The sequence below is a fragment of the Hydra vulgaris genome, chromosome 15 (assembly GCF_038396675.1).
Source record: "Hydra vulgaris chromosome 15, alternate assembly HydraT2T_AEP".
Classification (NCBI taxonomy): domain Eukaryota; kingdom Metazoa; phylum Cnidaria; class Hydrozoa; order Anthoathecata; family Hydridae; genus Hydra; species Hydra vulgaris.
The window spans coordinates 38,716,577-38,733,609 of record NC_088934.1 but is presented as its reverse complement, the minus strand read 5'-3'; the positions used below and the strand labels follow the sequence as shown (position 1 = coordinate 38,733,609).

At 27.3% G+C, this 17,033-nt stretch overlaps 2 protein-coding genes across 2 annotated transcripts; both read right to left on the bottom strand.

Annotated features, from left to right (window-relative positions):
* Nucleotides 1-10,218: 10,218 nt before the first annotated feature.
* On the bottom strand, nt 10,219-12,806 carry LOC136092162 (uncharacterized). The gene is made up of 6 exons (XM_065819895.1): nt 12,349-12,806; nt 11,924-12,156; nt 11,445-11,662; nt 10,972-11,131; nt 10,681-10,743; nt 10,219-10,328 (listed from the first exon to the last, which is right to left on the bottom strand). Exons 3-6 carry the CDS (start codon nt 11,484-11,486, stop codon nt 10,252-10,254), a joined length of 342 nt encoding a protein of 113 aa, XP_065675967.1. The 5' UTR covers nt 11,487-11,662; nt 11,924-12,156; nt 12,349-12,806; the 3' UTR covers nt 10,219-10,251.
* Nucleotides 12,807-14,269: 1,463 nt separating this feature from the next.
* Nucleotides 14,270-16,263, bottom strand: LOC136092161 (uncharacterized). The gene is made up of 2 exons (XM_065819894.1): nt 15,948-16,263; nt 14,270-15,786 (listed from the first exon to the last, which is right to left on the bottom strand). The coding sequence occupies exon 2, from the start codon at nt 15,248-15,250 to the stop codon at nt 14,273-14,275; it is 978 nt and encodes a 325-aa protein (XP_065675966.1). The 5' UTR covers nt 15,251-15,786; nt 15,948-16,263; the 3' UTR covers nt 14,270-14,272.
* Between the last annotated feature and the right edge of the window lie 770 nt (nt 16,264-17,033).

Here is a 17,033-nt window from a genome sequence, read left to right as displayed (position 1 = left end):
TTTTGCAATGTTTTTATATCCTTATTGCAATTCAAAAAATAAATGTTTATTTGATATCAAAACTCAGGTTTCGATATTTTATTTTATAGCCAACGTAATAAGCAATTAAGACAGTTAAAAAAAATAATGGATTATTATTTTTAATAAGTGCAAATTAAAGATTTGAAAGTGGTCGTTAAATTTTGTCCAATTTATTTAAAGAGATTTATAAGTACTAATCAGTTTTTTAATAAGTTAAACGCTATTTAATTAGAATTAGATTAAAAAAATTATACCACTGTAATCCGGATGTTTTAATTAACAAGATATTAAAAAAAAAACTAATATGTCAATTAGAATCTTCTTAATTTTAATTTAAAGATTAAGAAACCAACTAAAAAATGAGTGGTCTTTAATTTTTGGCCACCGCTGTATATATATATATATATATATATATATATATATATATATATATATATATATATATATATATATATATATATATATATATATATATTATATATATATATATATATATATATATATATATATATATATATATATATATATATATATATATATATATATATATATATATATTAGTGATATACTGATAGCATATTTGTGACCGATGACGATACCGATGAAAATGAATGGGAAAAGGCCAATACGGATGCTGATACCGACGAATTTATTTAATGATATTTATCGATATATTTTGAATATTAAATTATTAAAATTTAATCTAACTATTTAATATTCGAAAATTTAAGACTATACAACATTAAATTGTGTAAACTTTTTCATTGAATAAGTACTGGTAAAAAAATACTTTGACCCAAATCAGAGCCAAACCAATTATTTAAAAAAAATTAGATTAACTCAGTTTATAAAATTTACATTTTTTAGTTATTTTACTATGAAAAGGAAACTTTCAAAAAACAAATCCATTTTTTGGCGAACGCATTTTATTTCAACTTTAAAAAGAAAATGATATTGCTATGAACAGTTTTCTTTAATTTTGTACCTTTATTTATTTATTAGTAATTTATATATCTGAACAACAATTACATACAAATATAGAAGGCTATACTTGAATACATATAAATAGCAATGTTTAATTAGGTTACTTTTTTGTATAACAATATAACAACACAAAATAAATTATTTTAAATATGACGTAATGGTAATAAAACTATAAATAAACTCAGCTGTTAAACCAAGGACGTAAAATAAGATGGACATTCAACTCATTGTTTAAAAAAAAGATATGCGTGTTTCAGTATTGTTTGGAGAACAATAGCAAAACAATAAGGAAAATTGCAAAATGTGGGAATATTTTTATTAGATTCGACGTCAAAAAAAGTAGGTCTCGACTATCCAATAAAATATCTTAAGATTTCGTAAAATATATTTTTTGAACAGTTAAACATAAAATGAATATGACAGATGAGTTTAATATTAATCAAGAAGATTATTCTTTTTTGCTTGAAATCTTGATTCTGAAATTGAAATAGTTGTGGAAGATTTTATCGAGCTAGACCTTGACGAGTTAGCCGACTTCTTATCAGATGATTTGGAATTAGAGCTCATACCATCAGCAATACCTACAGAAAAATCGATTTCAGAAGAAGAACCAAATAAGCTCAAAAAAATAGAAGAGCGAATAATAACTAAATATACTTGTCCGAAATCTCACAACAAGTATATTAGAGAACCGAATTTTAAAATGCATGAAAAGAAATGTTACATTGGTACTAAAGGTGAGTTATACTCGAGTATTTATTGTTTAGTACTCAATGAATGTCTGGTAGTGTCTCTAAACTGGTAAACTTACATTATGAGTACTCATAATGTGAGTTTACCAGTTTAGACATTACCAGACATTAATCATGTTATATATTCCACAATATGTTGGTCACATGTAATAAAACTTAATTTCTAAACTGGTGCTACTGTTTTTAGGATCACTCCAAAGTTATGAAAATATATTGCAACAGTTTTTAATTTTGATTTTATAAACTATTCAAAATTATAATATGTTGCAATGTACTACTCAGTAGTACAGTACTCAATAGTCTACTGGATCTCCAATAGAGATTATATAATCTTGTGCAATTTGTACAAAAGTAACAAAAAATCTAATAAAATAATTACTTTATTACATTTTTTGTTACTTTTTTACAAATTATAAGAAAATTAGTAAAGTTAGAAGTGGCAGGTTAAAGGTTTGGTTTTATTGAAACAATTGATTTTAAAATACTAGTTATAATACATCCCAGTACTTTTGATTGGTCAAAATATGCTTACAATATCTCCTAATATTAAGCAATCTTTCACAGTCTGTAAAATATTAAATTGGGTCTTAAACTTCTAAAGCAAACACTAGAAAGACTTAAAAAAATATCCAAGAAATTAAAAATTAAGTTTTAAAAGATAGTATACTTATTTAAATTATGATATCAAGAATTGATTTATATTATATAATATAAATCAGTTCTTGATGTTACAATTTTATTACCATTATTGAATGTTTTTTTTTTAATGTCATTATATAATTATTTATGAAGTTTAACTAAGGCCATTAGTTTAAATTCATAAATAGTTTTATTATAAAACCAAAAAATGAATTTATTCAAGTTTTGATAATTAAATATACTATACATTTACTTAGATAATGTGAATAATGGTGGAGCTGCTAAAATCAAATCAAATGATAAAGAAAAAGGTAAATTATTGATATTTATTGAAGATTATATATATGCATATAATATTTGATATTTATTGAAGATTATATATATATATATATATATATATATATATATATATATATATATATATATATATATATATATATATATATATATACATATATTTATATATATATATATATATATATATATATATATATATATATATATATATATATAAATATATATATATATATATATATATATATATACATATATATATATATATATATATATATATATATATATATATATATATATATATATATATATATATATATATATATATATATATATATATATATATATATATATAGTGTGCTCAAAATGAAGCGGCTTAAATTCCGTTAACACAAACATCAAACCATCTTGACATTTTTTATATTTTTTCTAGTATGATAATGACTAGATGGGATAGTATTTTAAAATTATTGTGAAATCATACTCTCAATCATTTCTTCCCACTTCAAGCACTATATATATATATACATATATATATATATATATATATATATATATATATATATATATATATATATATATATATATATATATATATATTTATATATATATATATATATATTATATATATATATATATATATATATATATATATATATATATATATATATATATATATATATATATGTATATATATATATATATATATATATATATATATATATATATATATATATATATATCCCAGCAAACATGTTTATATGGGTTCCATTTGGGCCATCCCATTTAACTAATTTGACAAAATATAAAGAGTTATGCACTTGTTCATAAAATTAACTTGATTTATAAGTTTGTGAAAAAGTTAGCAAAATTTATTAAAAGTGGTATCAGTTAAATATGCAATATTATTAATTCAACATAGTTATGTTGCATACAAAGCACACAAAGCAGTAGATGTCTTACAATTTAACTTTACTTAAAGTTATCATATTGTTTTTCGCAATATAAATTATTGCTAATATTAACTTGTTGCAGTAATCGTTTTTATACATATATTATTATTATATATCATGGTATATGATAATATAATATATTATCATATACCATGATATGTAATACATATGTATAATAATTTAAATTATTATATATGTATAATAATGTGGTAATATGTAAAAATTTAAATGTTAAATATTGACATTTAGTTAATTGAATAATCAAATCATATATGACTTAAATGGCATTAATAATAATATTTTGTTATATCTGTAGTAATCAAGCATGTATATAGGATAATCATAATTATAATAGGTTACTTTTTTTTTTTTTTTTTTTAGGTGCCCCAAGAAGTCCTTATGGTCTTGTCACAGAACACCGCGGAAGTGCATTTAACCAGGAAGTTCACACCTCCTTCCTTACCGTGACGCGAAAATTGGTAACCAGTGTTACCATTTAACACTGGTTACCATTTAACCAATTTTAAAAATTATAATAGGTTATCGTTTAGCACTGGTACCATTTAACAAATAATTAATGCTTTTACATGTATAAGTGTGACATGTATAAATGTAACATTAATGACATAAAAGTTATCAAACTAAAAAAAAAATCTTTTATCTTTTTTACACAGCATATAAAAAGTATTTACTTTTACAAAAACATAGCATAGTAATTCAATCCGTGAAATGATTCCTATGAAATGGTTCTACTGGTCAGCCATCAAGCTTGACCTAATCCTGCATAGAAAAATTTAATGCTGAACTTAAAAAAAAGCAGGTAGTTTAATATTTTAACATGCTATCCACTTCTATGTCCCAAGTTATAAAATATTTGTTTTTAAGCATAGTTATCATTACTCAAAAGATATTTTATTGTATACTTTAGTAACTTCCAAAGAGCAAGAGAAAAACTAAATTTTCAGAAAACTCATCTGATTTAAATATTACTAAAAATAAAAACACAGTCACAAACCCAACAGATATGCAAAAAATAAAGAGGTTTTATCTTTATGATAAAAAAATATCTTTAGTAATTAATTTTGAACTCATTTACAAATATATAAAATGCTAAAGTTACTTTACTGCTTACGTTGAAAAATGAAATAAAAAATTTGAAATTACTATTATGTTTTTGTTATGTACACACCCTATACTTTTGGATAATATATAAATTTTTTTTAGTTACTTTGTATATATGAAATTATAGTAAACTTTATTAAGCTAATAAATATGTAATAAATATGTAAATAAGTTTTTATAACATTTATTTTATTGTTTAGTTACATTTTGTTGACATGATTTTATAATTATTTTATTCTAATCTAATGCTTTTTTCTTTTAGAATAGTTACCACCTACTTTATCTACTGACTGCAATATAGATTTTTTGCAAAATACATTTTTAAACATACATTGTACATTTTTTACCTGGAATTTGGTATAAGTACATAAAAATTAACTTCTCCTAATCACAAAGCTTCACAAAGTCTTTCCATCCCTGCTTAATTTAATTTAAATGTGAATTATTTTTGTTTCTGTATTAAAAGCGCTTTGTTTATTCAAAAAGCTGCAAAATACGATTCTAAAATGTAAATACAAAAAAAGATAAAAATGACACAAGAATATTATAGTGCAGCCTCTTAGGAAACAGTAGCATTAACTGTTAGGTTCCTTAGTTGCTTGAGTTTCCATTAATTTGGTTGAGTTTAATTTAAAGCTGAAAGATTTTTAATCTTTCAGCTTTAAATTAACTGTTAGGTTCCTTAGTTGCTTGAATTTCCATTAATTTGGTTGAGTTTAATTTAAAGCTGAAAGATTTTGACGAAAACCTTTTAAATTGAATGTTAATAGGCATCATTATATAATATATTATATTATAAAATATATTATATAATAGATGCTTACTAACATTCAACATACTTGTGTTTTAAAGATATCAGGATCCCTTATCTTCAATAACAAGGAATAAACTATAAATATATAAAATTTATTGTGTGTTCTGTCTACTAAGTACTTTAGAAACCATTTCAACTTTTTAAATATTTTTTCTTTAAATATTAAAATTATTGTTTTGACCAGGTTGGATGCTAATTTGATTAAGGAGGTTGTACACTGGAAATTATTGGCCGCAATAGTGCTGTAATGGCAATAAATACAAATACATATGAACTGTAAATATAACTACAAAAAAAAAATTTAATTAGTAAATAGTTTTGTTAAAACTTTTTATAGTAACTTTCTTTTTTATGAGTTATTCAAATCTCAAATTATTTTGTTTGCAGAAACAGTAAAGAGAAATGTACATCAAAGTCGAATGTGAGGGCTCGGCTTACTGCGTCACAAAACTAAAATAGCAATTGAGTCAAACGTGCTAAAGTCCTTGAAGGCTTTAGCACATTTAACTCAATTGCCATCTCATGACTTCATCTTGTTTGATTTCAATCTGAACATAATGCCTCACCGAGAAATATCTTTGGACATAAAATAATGAATAATATGAAGTATATAATATATTATAATACCATGCATTGTTTTGTTTTTCTACTACATTATTTTTTCGAATACTGTTCGCCAAACAGTGCACGGAATATAAAACTAATAAACAGTCCATTTAGATCGTCGAGCAAATTATTCATTAAAAAAATAATAATGTTGATTCAAAAATAAGTTAGACTAACAAACTTATTTCAACTATAGGCAAAATTTTAATTAGCTAAGTACTGCTACACTAGTGTTTTTTTAACCCATTTAATATCAAATATAATACGTATGATAAGGTGATTCATTATATGAAGTTTATTATACCCACCGTATAGGTATTCTGGGTCAATAAATCCATACTGGCTCCACCCAGATAAACATGTTGGCTGGGATATTGATATATATATAAATTAGTAGAAATCACTTATCAATTTCAATTATTTTATTACACAATATTCAGTCAATAAATAATATATACAAATATATAATTTTTTATCTTAAGAATCCAATAATTATTTTTTTTCTATAGAACTTCTGTCATTGGAGCTTAAAAAAGAATTTTATGAAAATTCTGTTAAATTCTTCAAAGAAAGTATAAAAACAGCTATATTAGATGAAACTTTTAGTATTACAATTGAAGGGTTTAAAACACCAGGCAATTATGCAGCTGAGTTAGCGTTATGCATACTTGAAAGTGCTAGAGAAAAAAAGATTGACTTTTGCACAAATATTTTTGAAGTATTTCTTCCCATTGTTAATTTGCGTAGAAACACATCTCAGCTAAGAGAGCAACAGTGTACGATGTTGCACTGTCTTTTCAAGAATAATGTATTACGCTCCTCATGGAATGAACTAGTTTTTGACTTTTCTAATTATAAAGTTGGGTTTGACCTTCTGTATATATTAAAGACATGGTTTCAGAATGTCATTGATTGGAGGAATCATGTATTGTTAGAATCAAATTATAAAGAGCTGGATTTAAAATTAACAGCAGAGGAAGAAGAAACTATTCGCTATGTAGCTGGATTTATTCCATTTTCATTGAGAAAAATGTATTCTAATCGTAAAGACACTGTTTTGACCTAAGCTGTAATAGACCTAATTAAGTCATGGGAATCAGATTCTGATAACAGATTATTAAATAAAACGTTTTTAGAATATACAAGAAGTTGGACAGACAGAATAAATAGAGGTGGACTGTTTTCTGTAAATGATGATTTTTTTATATTCATTCGAAAGGTTGAAAATGTTGCCAGGACTGTATTGAACTCTCATCTCATCATCAAATATAAAGGTGAAGATCTGAGAGACGTTTTAATCAAAAAATTTTAAGCAAGTTTCCTTATCGATTTGAGTTGGACATCTCTTACCAAAAATGTTGAATGTCAATCTTTAAAGTATTTATTAAAAGAAATAATACTTAGAAAGTGGGTGAGCATACGTTCGCGTTCATTTTTAAAAGCCTGGGTCCGAATAATAAATAGAAAAAGTGGGAAAATAGGAAATAATGTATCAGAAAAAGGTGAACCGGCATTAAGAAAAACAATGCATAAAAAGAAAAATCTTTTAAAGTAATTAGAAATTTGTATATTATTATATATAGAATAAACATCTTACTTATGTTTGTTTAACATCTTATGCTTAGCTTTATATTTATATATCTTTATATTTGTTTTTTGTTAACAAAGGATTGGTAAAAATAAACACTACTAAGTTATTTTTGTTTGCTTTTTTAGAAATATTTTTTGTTCACACTACAATGAGCAACTCATTAAAATATTCTTTTTTAAAAAATAGATGGATTAAATTTAAAAATTTGATGGAAATTAACTAGATTTTGTTGTATTAAAATATTAAAACTGAAATAAAAGTGTATATTTAACAATCATCTTGGAATGATAATGTTAATGTTGAAATATTAAAACAAGGATGTAAAATAAGATCTTATTTTACGTCCTTGGTTAAAATAACTGACAACAGTATTTTTTTTTGGTTTTTATCGTTGCTTTGATATATTTTTCATTGATTAGGTAATTATTTTTTTAATAGTAAATTTTTTCATTTATTGTACTTTTAATTCACGGAGGGGTATTTAATGATGAAAAGTTTATTAATTTTCTAAAAATTTTCCCGCATGTCCCAAGCTTATTAACACCCCATGTTTATCAATTTCAGGCCTAAAAATCGGTGAACTTCAAAAAATCTCGTAAATCGATTGTCGGAAATAAGCTGAATATTGGATTATTTTTCTTAAATTAAAAAACAAACAAAAAAAATTCAAAAAAGACGCTTTCTCAATTATTACTATCGGTTTTTAATTATTATATTATTAATTATAAAATTTCAATATATTAATCTTATTTATATAATTTTTAAGGTTGTTTTTTTAGTTAATTCCAACTTTATTAAGAATTAATATTCCAAACAGATAATTTCAGAAATTATTGATTATAAAACACGAATAACATAAAAAAAAGACCTCATGCTGCAAAATAATTTAATAAATAAAAGTCGGAAGTTAAATTCTCTCAACATTATAAAATAGAGATAAAACCATATTATTCTAACGTCACGATATGTAAATATAGAAAATACTTTTAAAATTAAGCTGAATACTACGATAATGATAATACACTCATAATACCCTGAATATATGGGATTATTTAAAAAGTAATATTAAGTCAAGATATCTGTATGTTATATTTATTAAATTGACATTTAAACTCGAGTCACTGCCTGATGAAAATGTTTTAATATAACTTAAGAGAATATTTGCACTAAATCAATTTTTCATTTTTTACTTAAAGGTAAATCAGTGTTCTTCACATCAAGATTTTGAAATTCATCCTTTCGACCCTTGGTATTTGAACCAAATACACGAATCAAATTATCTCCGGCAACATTTAAGCCAAGCGCATTGGATTTAAATTCAATTAACAAAGGATTGTCATTACTACCTAATCGCATTCGTTGCTTACCAAAGTATTCCTCTAACGGATCTTGACAGAACTTTTCGGACAGGATGTATTCGGCTCCTTCTACAAGCAAAAACTTTCCAAGGGTTGTAAACGAATTCACTAAAAAAGAAATCAGTTATTTTATGAATTTATTGTGGTAACTAAGTTTTCCGAAAACATACTACTATACAAACCTTAAATGAGTATGAACTTCAAAATATGTATGAGCGATATTTTAATATTTATATAACTGAAATATAATAAATATAAAATGATTTTATCTATAATGTTTTCTGCATATATAGAAATCATATAACTATTTATATTTAACTAACTAACGTGATACAGTAAAAATCTTTTTACCAGTAATTCGAAGCCCCTTAAGAGTTTGTTTACTTAAGCAAAATCTGTTTTTTTCTGCTTGAGACAAATTAGGAATGTTTTGGCATTGTTCTTCCTAATTATTGATGAAAGTCAAAAATGTATTCTGGAGCCACTATATATATAAAAAAAATATATATATATATGTGTATATATATATATATATATATATATATATATATATATATATATATATATATATATATATATATATATATATATATATATATATATATATATAGATTACAAATCAGCTGTTAGAACCAAGGTCTAACTACCCAGCCAACTCGGATAGCTGGGTCCCATATGGGGTCTTGATGGGCTGATACATGGGAGCCATGTAGAATAACTATGTGGGGCCCATGTTAAATTGGCCGCGGGCTCCAACTGGGTCCCATGTGGGCTAACCACGGTTCGGCGAAAATTGTTAATCCTACTCTTTCATTTGATTTTTCTTTAAAAGATACTTCAACAATACTTTATTTGCGCTTTTCTGTTGCTAAGATTACTTCATTATAACTAAACATAACTTAGCATGTTGACGCTTTGACTTTAAGTAGTTAAATTTTAAGCCAATACATGACGTTAGTCAAGCAAATTGCGCATAAATCTAGATTTTAAAACAAGTTCGAGCCACTTTGGGTGAGACTGTTTGGTTTGGGAAAAAAAGCAAAGCTTTTGAATATCATTGGGAAACACAAAAAATATACATGGATGTTGTAAGTGACTGTATTGAGAATAAAAAGAATTATTCAGCAATTGCCGAAGCCCTCACTCGGTTGGCACGGTTACCGTCGCGGTCTCGACTTCCCAAAAGCCGCTTTCCTAAGATAAAAACATACAAAATTGTTACTTTTCGTTGCATTTAGAACAGTTATATTAATTAATTCACTTTAAGTGATGACAAAATGATAATCTTCTTTAACTCCAGATTTAAATTTTGTGGATAAACCTTTCCATATCAGGAGACTAAAGGTAACTTTTAAAACAGGAAAATTTTCAGCTTATTACAGATGGATACAAAGAAATTTTACAATATAGTTCTGCAAATTTGTTAGTGTAGTTTTTAAGGGGAAGAGTTCTTTTATGAAAGCAAGCTTTTTTAATTCACACCCTAATAAAAGTAGGAGTTTCACAACAAAGAGATTAAATATACAAGAAACTTATCACTAATTACCTACTGCCTTCTCAAAGTCTTTTTTATTGACCTCAGCTGTTTTTTGGTTTCCTTTAATTGCCTCTGAAATACAAAATGTAATAAAACTATTAACAACATTAATAGTGCATGTAATTGATTTAACATCCTTAAAAGTGTTTGTTTTTTAAACTGGTAAGTAAGGAAGAAAATAAGGAACTCACATAGAAAGATACCATGGTTATTACTCTAAAACTATTTAATTTATAATATTAATTGAAAATTCGAAATGAGAGAATCATTGGAGTGTTAATTAGATAAGATTGCACTTACTATACACAGTATCAAAAAGTCGGGTGGACCCAAACCCTCTCTTACCACCACGACCAAAAACGTTAAATTTCATGGCTAAGTTGTTGCTCATCACAAAAGCCATCATCCGCTTAGTTGCTTCTTCAAGAGTATTGCCCCCAATATCAGCAATAAAATTCACCTAAAAATAAATTTAAAATTTTCTATGAAAGTAGAATCATAGTCCTGCTATCATTTTTTAAAATTAATTAAATCAAGTTCTCAGACAGAACACTTTGATTTATATTTCTCATTGTATATACTGTATCATCATATACATCTTATCATTTATACTTGCCCTCAGAGGTTTACATGAGAACACAGTACATATGATGGGACAACAAGTCTTCTTAGGGGCTTTGTAGCATGTACAATAAACATAAACTAAAATTCATAAATGGCGGTTGGATAACTTATTTAGACAGAATCCATAGATTATGTTTAATACTACTTACTACACTATTCAAGAAATTGATGTCATCAAGTTTTCTTTCCATTAATGTAAAATCTTCTTCTGTTAGCAAAGGAAAAATGGCTCCTTATAGAAGTATTGCAACATTTTGAACTGGTTGTTGACTTCTAAACATGGTCATTTGTACACGCTGAGTTTCTTTAACTTCTTCTAGCTGTCTTAAGACTCTCCCCAAAAGATTTTCATTTCTATTGAGCTGACCTGAAATATATTTCTAAAAATATAAAAAAAATTAAAATCTTTTTTAACAATAAATAGTGTTCTTTAATATATTACAGATTACGAGGTAAAAGACACCTCTTTTAAACAAAACATACTTTCGATATGCATAACAAAAGACCATTTACCAATCTGAAGGATTATATGTATATTCAGTATTATAATGCAATCAAACATAATTAAATACACAAAATTGTTTTGTAAAGGAATAAAATCTGCCACAATATCAAGACCAATACATACCAGTTGAATCATTGAGTAAATTTGAAGGTCTTGTAGTGTACAGCGTTTCAGAAGGACGAGGAAGGTTGAAGTTGGAAGGTGACTGAGAACTAACTAGTGAATGTGATGAAACCAGAGAGGATGATGTTGACAGGGGATAACAAGGGATGAAGGACTTTGGAGGTGATGGAACCACAATGTCATCACATTCAGACTCAGAGTCCGAAGGCAGTACTCTTTTGTTTAACTTGAGCCTGAAAAAGGATCAGAAAAAGACATATTTTTTAAGTTGTTTGAGGAACTGCTGTTACCTCAAACAACTTAAAAAATCATCTTAAAAATAACAAAAATACTTTTCTAGTAAGAAAAGTATTTGAGAATGATGAAGGATTGCAACACCATAAATAAAACTAGGGTATGCAAGAAAAAATTTAAAGAACATTTACCTACTCTCTTTTTGCAGCTCTGTATCTGTCGTCTGGATGTCAGAGGTAGTTTCTGCTTTCTGGAGTTTCTCACGTGCCCTTTCATAGTTTGCTAAATGAAAATATATTTTTATTATTATGTACACTTTTTAATCTAAATTTATATTTTAATTTTAAAATGAAAACAAAGCTAACTTTGATAAGCTTATAAGTATGTAAAAGAAAAAAATAAATAAATAAACAAAACTTAACATAATTGCTTTCCCCAAGCACCTGATGCTGAATTTGCTCCAAGATTCTGTTGGTGTTATCTCTTTAAGAACAAAATGCTTGATATTTGCGCCAGCAGGTGGCCAGAAGCAGACATCCTCCTCCTTTGAGGCAAACCATTTTGTAGGTATGATGGCAATAGTTAATGTCGCTACAAACTCAACAATGGCAAAGAGAACCATATTTTGCTAGATATAACATATTAAAAGATATTTACATGAATATATCTATGAAAACATAATAATATCATAAGGGATTGTGTGAAATTAACAAAATTACAGAACAGGTAGATCAAAGCATAAAACATTACTGACCAAGAAGTAATAACTTGCCTTGAGTGAGATTGATCAATCACTTGTACCAGTTTTGTTTAAAAAAGCTTAAGCCAAAATAAAAGCAAATATGCTTTTGGCAAGGTAACTTTGTACATCATGAAAGTAGAGAAGAAAAGATGCAGAAAACTGCTATTTAAATACTTTATGCAAGAACTATACTTATGACTCTATGGTCATGCAAAATAAAAAAATTACAATCATTGATGCTGGCTCAATATACAAGTAAAATTCAAAGATACTTTCCATAGTTGTTATGTACCAGTGGCATAGCAACATAATGTTGATCAATAGGGATTAGCATATGTTTTCTAGTCAATAAATTAACTGAAGCCACATGTAATTGGTCCTCAAGATCTCCTTCTACATAAATTCCAAGTAAAGCTGAATCCAGAGGGTAATCAAAAAAAGATGCCATACTACGATATTTCTGATATACAACCAGAACTTCGTTTGAAGGATTAACAAGGATATTCTTTACTGCAATTATAGTACCACTTTTTTCAAAACAGCTATCTTGTTTAGATTCAGAAACCAAAAAATGACCATTATACTTCTTAAACTGATAACAATTATGGTAAGTGTCAGGTATTGGTCCATCAAAATGAGATTTCTTACAAGATAATTTTCTTACGCCTATTTTTCCCTCCTCAGCCTGTTGTTCAACAGCTTGCTGCTTTTCTGCACAGCGATAAACTATCTGGGCAACAGGGTTTTGAGGTCGTCTTACGAATTTTTTTAAATAAGCATTGTAATTCTCAAAAGGAAAGCATGAGATGTTGTTTAAGGACCCATACTTTCGAACATCTTGTACAATATGTGTCAGACTATGTGCATTATAAACTAAGTTTTGGATCCCATAAGATTTAGCAAGCCCTTCAACAAAAGATTTAAGAAGCTTTTCAACATAATCACATACATCAGAAGTGGGTTCATTTCTTAAAAGAAGTCTTATTGATACAGAAAGAATCATGAAATTTTTGTATAACAAAGGAGGCAATCTATTCTTTAATACTATTGACCCTGTATATAATAAAAATTGACGGAATTCAGTAGCTTTCCATTGTCGAAATTCAAAAAGTGATCTTGGTTTTCGTGCAAACTCTGTTGGTACATGGGATCTAACTGAGTTGAGTTGACTTGATATGATATTTGCAATTGCAGCAGAAATCATTCCAGTTCCCCTACTAGGCATCCAAAGGTGAACAAGTTTCTTAACCATATCAAATCACACAAGATGCATATAATCTAAAACAAACTGACTAACAATACCAATACCTGTGTCATGTAAAGGTAACTTGCCATTATGATGTCCATCATCAATAAGTTCATGGAATTGAACATCAGTTCTTAAAAAGGGAATCAAATTTCGGATATATCACACGAATATTATGGTACACCCCTTTTTGTGAACATCTCTCACAGCCATAATACCCTGTATGACCCTTGGTACATTTCAAAAATGCTCGTGCAGGTGCATCACAAATGAAAGCATCAGGTAGAGCAATATTTATATACTTACCTTGAAAATGTATGCCTGTTTTCACCACTGTAAGCATATCATCAACAAAAGCCCGTAAATAATCATCTACAGAATTAGGCTTAGATTTTCCAGAGTATATGCCTAATGTAAATGCACCTAGCCTGGGTATTTCTTTTAGCATTCCTAGGATTGGCCAGAGGCATAAATTTGAACTTCTAGATAAAGGTACACCATCAATATTTATATGAAGAGTAAGTATACCTGGTATGTCATTTAAAGATATTTTTGATGCATTAAGAACTGAAGATAAAGAATGAGATATTCCAAAATGGTAGTATTGACCACCTCCAACAGACTTTATATCAGTTACTTTTGGGGTAGATAATAATGATCTTGCATCAAATGGGATATCTAAAAGAAGAGGCTTTAAAATAACCAGAAGTGCATTTGTGGCTGCATGTGAGATATTGTAATGAGTTGCCCATTCTGCTAACCGCTCTCGAACATTACAATCTGGTTCTTGCTCAACTTCTTCGTGTTCTTCAAATTCATCTGATAAATCATTATCATCAAAGTATACATTATAGTGTTCTACACAAAGATCAATATCTTCAACTTCCATCAAACTTCCTACTAAGTAATCTTCATCAGCAACATTTCCCTCATAATCAGTTCCATTCTGATATTCAAGACCATCAACAGCTTTTATCTCTAAAGTTAAATCCTCCTCAGCTAGAGCAACATTAAGAGATTTCTCAGCTGCAATGCGAAAATGCTCATCTACCCTAGAACGGATGTGACGTCGTCGACTTCGCTCGCTATATACTTTATTAGACATCTCTACTGTAATAAATTTCAAATCAAATACAAGAAATTAAGACAAATTTAGGAAAAAATTCACTATAGAAATTACTTGCCTAATTTCGGCTTGATAAAAAATATTTCATGGCCGATCATACTATAGTATATTGATAGGCCGGCCGCTTCGCAGTGGCCGGTTTGATGGGCGTCCCACATAAGACCCATGTCGAATCTATATTGCTAACCCTGCCCCAGATCAGCCCACGTAGCCCAGGTAAAAATTAGATGGGGCCCATGTCAGCTTGTTGGCTGGGTACATGTACTACAAAATTATTTGAAGTTTCTCAAATAATTCAGTAAAAAAGCTTGGTGTAATCATAAATAACTTACATCAAATCTAACATCATGAATGGCTTTATATCGGTCGAGATCTGGTTTTCGAGAGTAATTAAAAATTTTTGAAACATTTAAACAATCGTAAAATTTATCCATCATTCTAATAAACTTGATTAATGATTTTTTTGAATGGAGCCCTTGTTCTTCTAACATGTCTGCTACTGTTGAACTGAGTACCTTTTTATAAAAATATACATTTTTTTTACTGCAACAGCAGCCTTTAACCTAATACAGATTGCAAATAGGCTAAGGAACACATGTATATCATTAAACCCTCTTCACTGGCATGTATAAAATATCTGCCAGGTCAGCAGAAATACAATATGTTTAATTCTAACCTGTACTGCTAGATTTACTCTCATACGTGTTCTTGAATTGAGGTTGATATGTTCTTCACTTAACTTGTGTCCCATTGTCAACCCCACGGCATCTTTATCTATTCCAAGATCCCAGTCATACAACCTGATTATTTGATCCCAAACAAGCGGCTGACCATCAATCTGAAATTCACCAAGGAATATTATATTTAAAATAACAAATACCTAAGATAGTATTTACAAAGCAGGGGCATCTATATGATTTTTTTAAAGTGTAACGAAAAATATTTTACGTCCTTGGTTAAACTAAAGCTTTTAATCATCATCCTAAAAATACAAGCGAGTTTGTCTGTAAACAAAGTCAATATAAACAATTCTTAAGAAAATTCAAAGTAATGCATAAAGTTTAGTTTATTTATTATATAATTCTTATAATTATGCAGGATAAAAATAATATAATGCCATCGGTTAGAAAATTGGTAAAGTAATAGAAAAAAGCCGATGCCGACACCAATTCCGATTGTGCAAAAAGTGACCAATTTATAACTTAAAATGCTTAAAATGCTAGCTTAGATGAGCACTTTCGCGTCACACTGAAATAGCTTGCTGCCAAGGGCTTTAGTACATACATCGATTGACATATAGCCTGACTCCCAGCAGAGTGCTGCTACATCTTCTGAGAGTTTGGGATGGGGCAGAAATCATTTCTTTCCTTACTGCTCGTTTTTTTTCTTTTTCTGAAAATAACGTATCGTTTAAAAATAAGCAAAACTAGTGATCAAATGGTTGACTAAATAAGCTAAAAAAGGTAAATATGTATATATATATATATATATATATATATATATATATATATATATATATATATATATATATATATATATATATATATATACACTACCGTGCAAAAGTCTCCGCTCATTTGTAATATTTCAATAAAGTAACAAAAGTTTGCAAGAAAATTGCGTTTATTTTTAATTGTTTATTAAACAATGAATTAGACAGTAAATACAATACATTTTAGGATGATTTTAAATATATAAAATCAATAAAATGTTAATATACAAAGTTGTAAATGTTAAATTTTATTTTCATCAATATGAGACC

Bases quoted from the DNA above. Each gene is read 5' to 3' on its own strand.
- LOC136092161 (XM_065819894.1), bottom strand. From the start codon at position 15,250: ATGTCTAATAAAGTATATAGCGAGCGAAGTCGACGACGTCACATCCGT.
- LOC136092162 (XM_065819895.1), bottom strand. From the start codon at position 11,486: ATGGAAAGAAAACTTGATGACATCAATTTCTTGAATAGTGTA. The intron at 11,132-11,444 runs GTAAGTAGTATT...ATTTATTTTTAG, and splicing joins TCAATTTCTTGAATAGTGTA to GTGAATTTTATTGCTGATAT. The intron at 10,744-10,971 runs GTAAGTGCAATC...TTTGTATTTCAG, and splicing joins ACTTTTTGATACTGTGTATA to AGGCAATTAAAGGAAACCAA.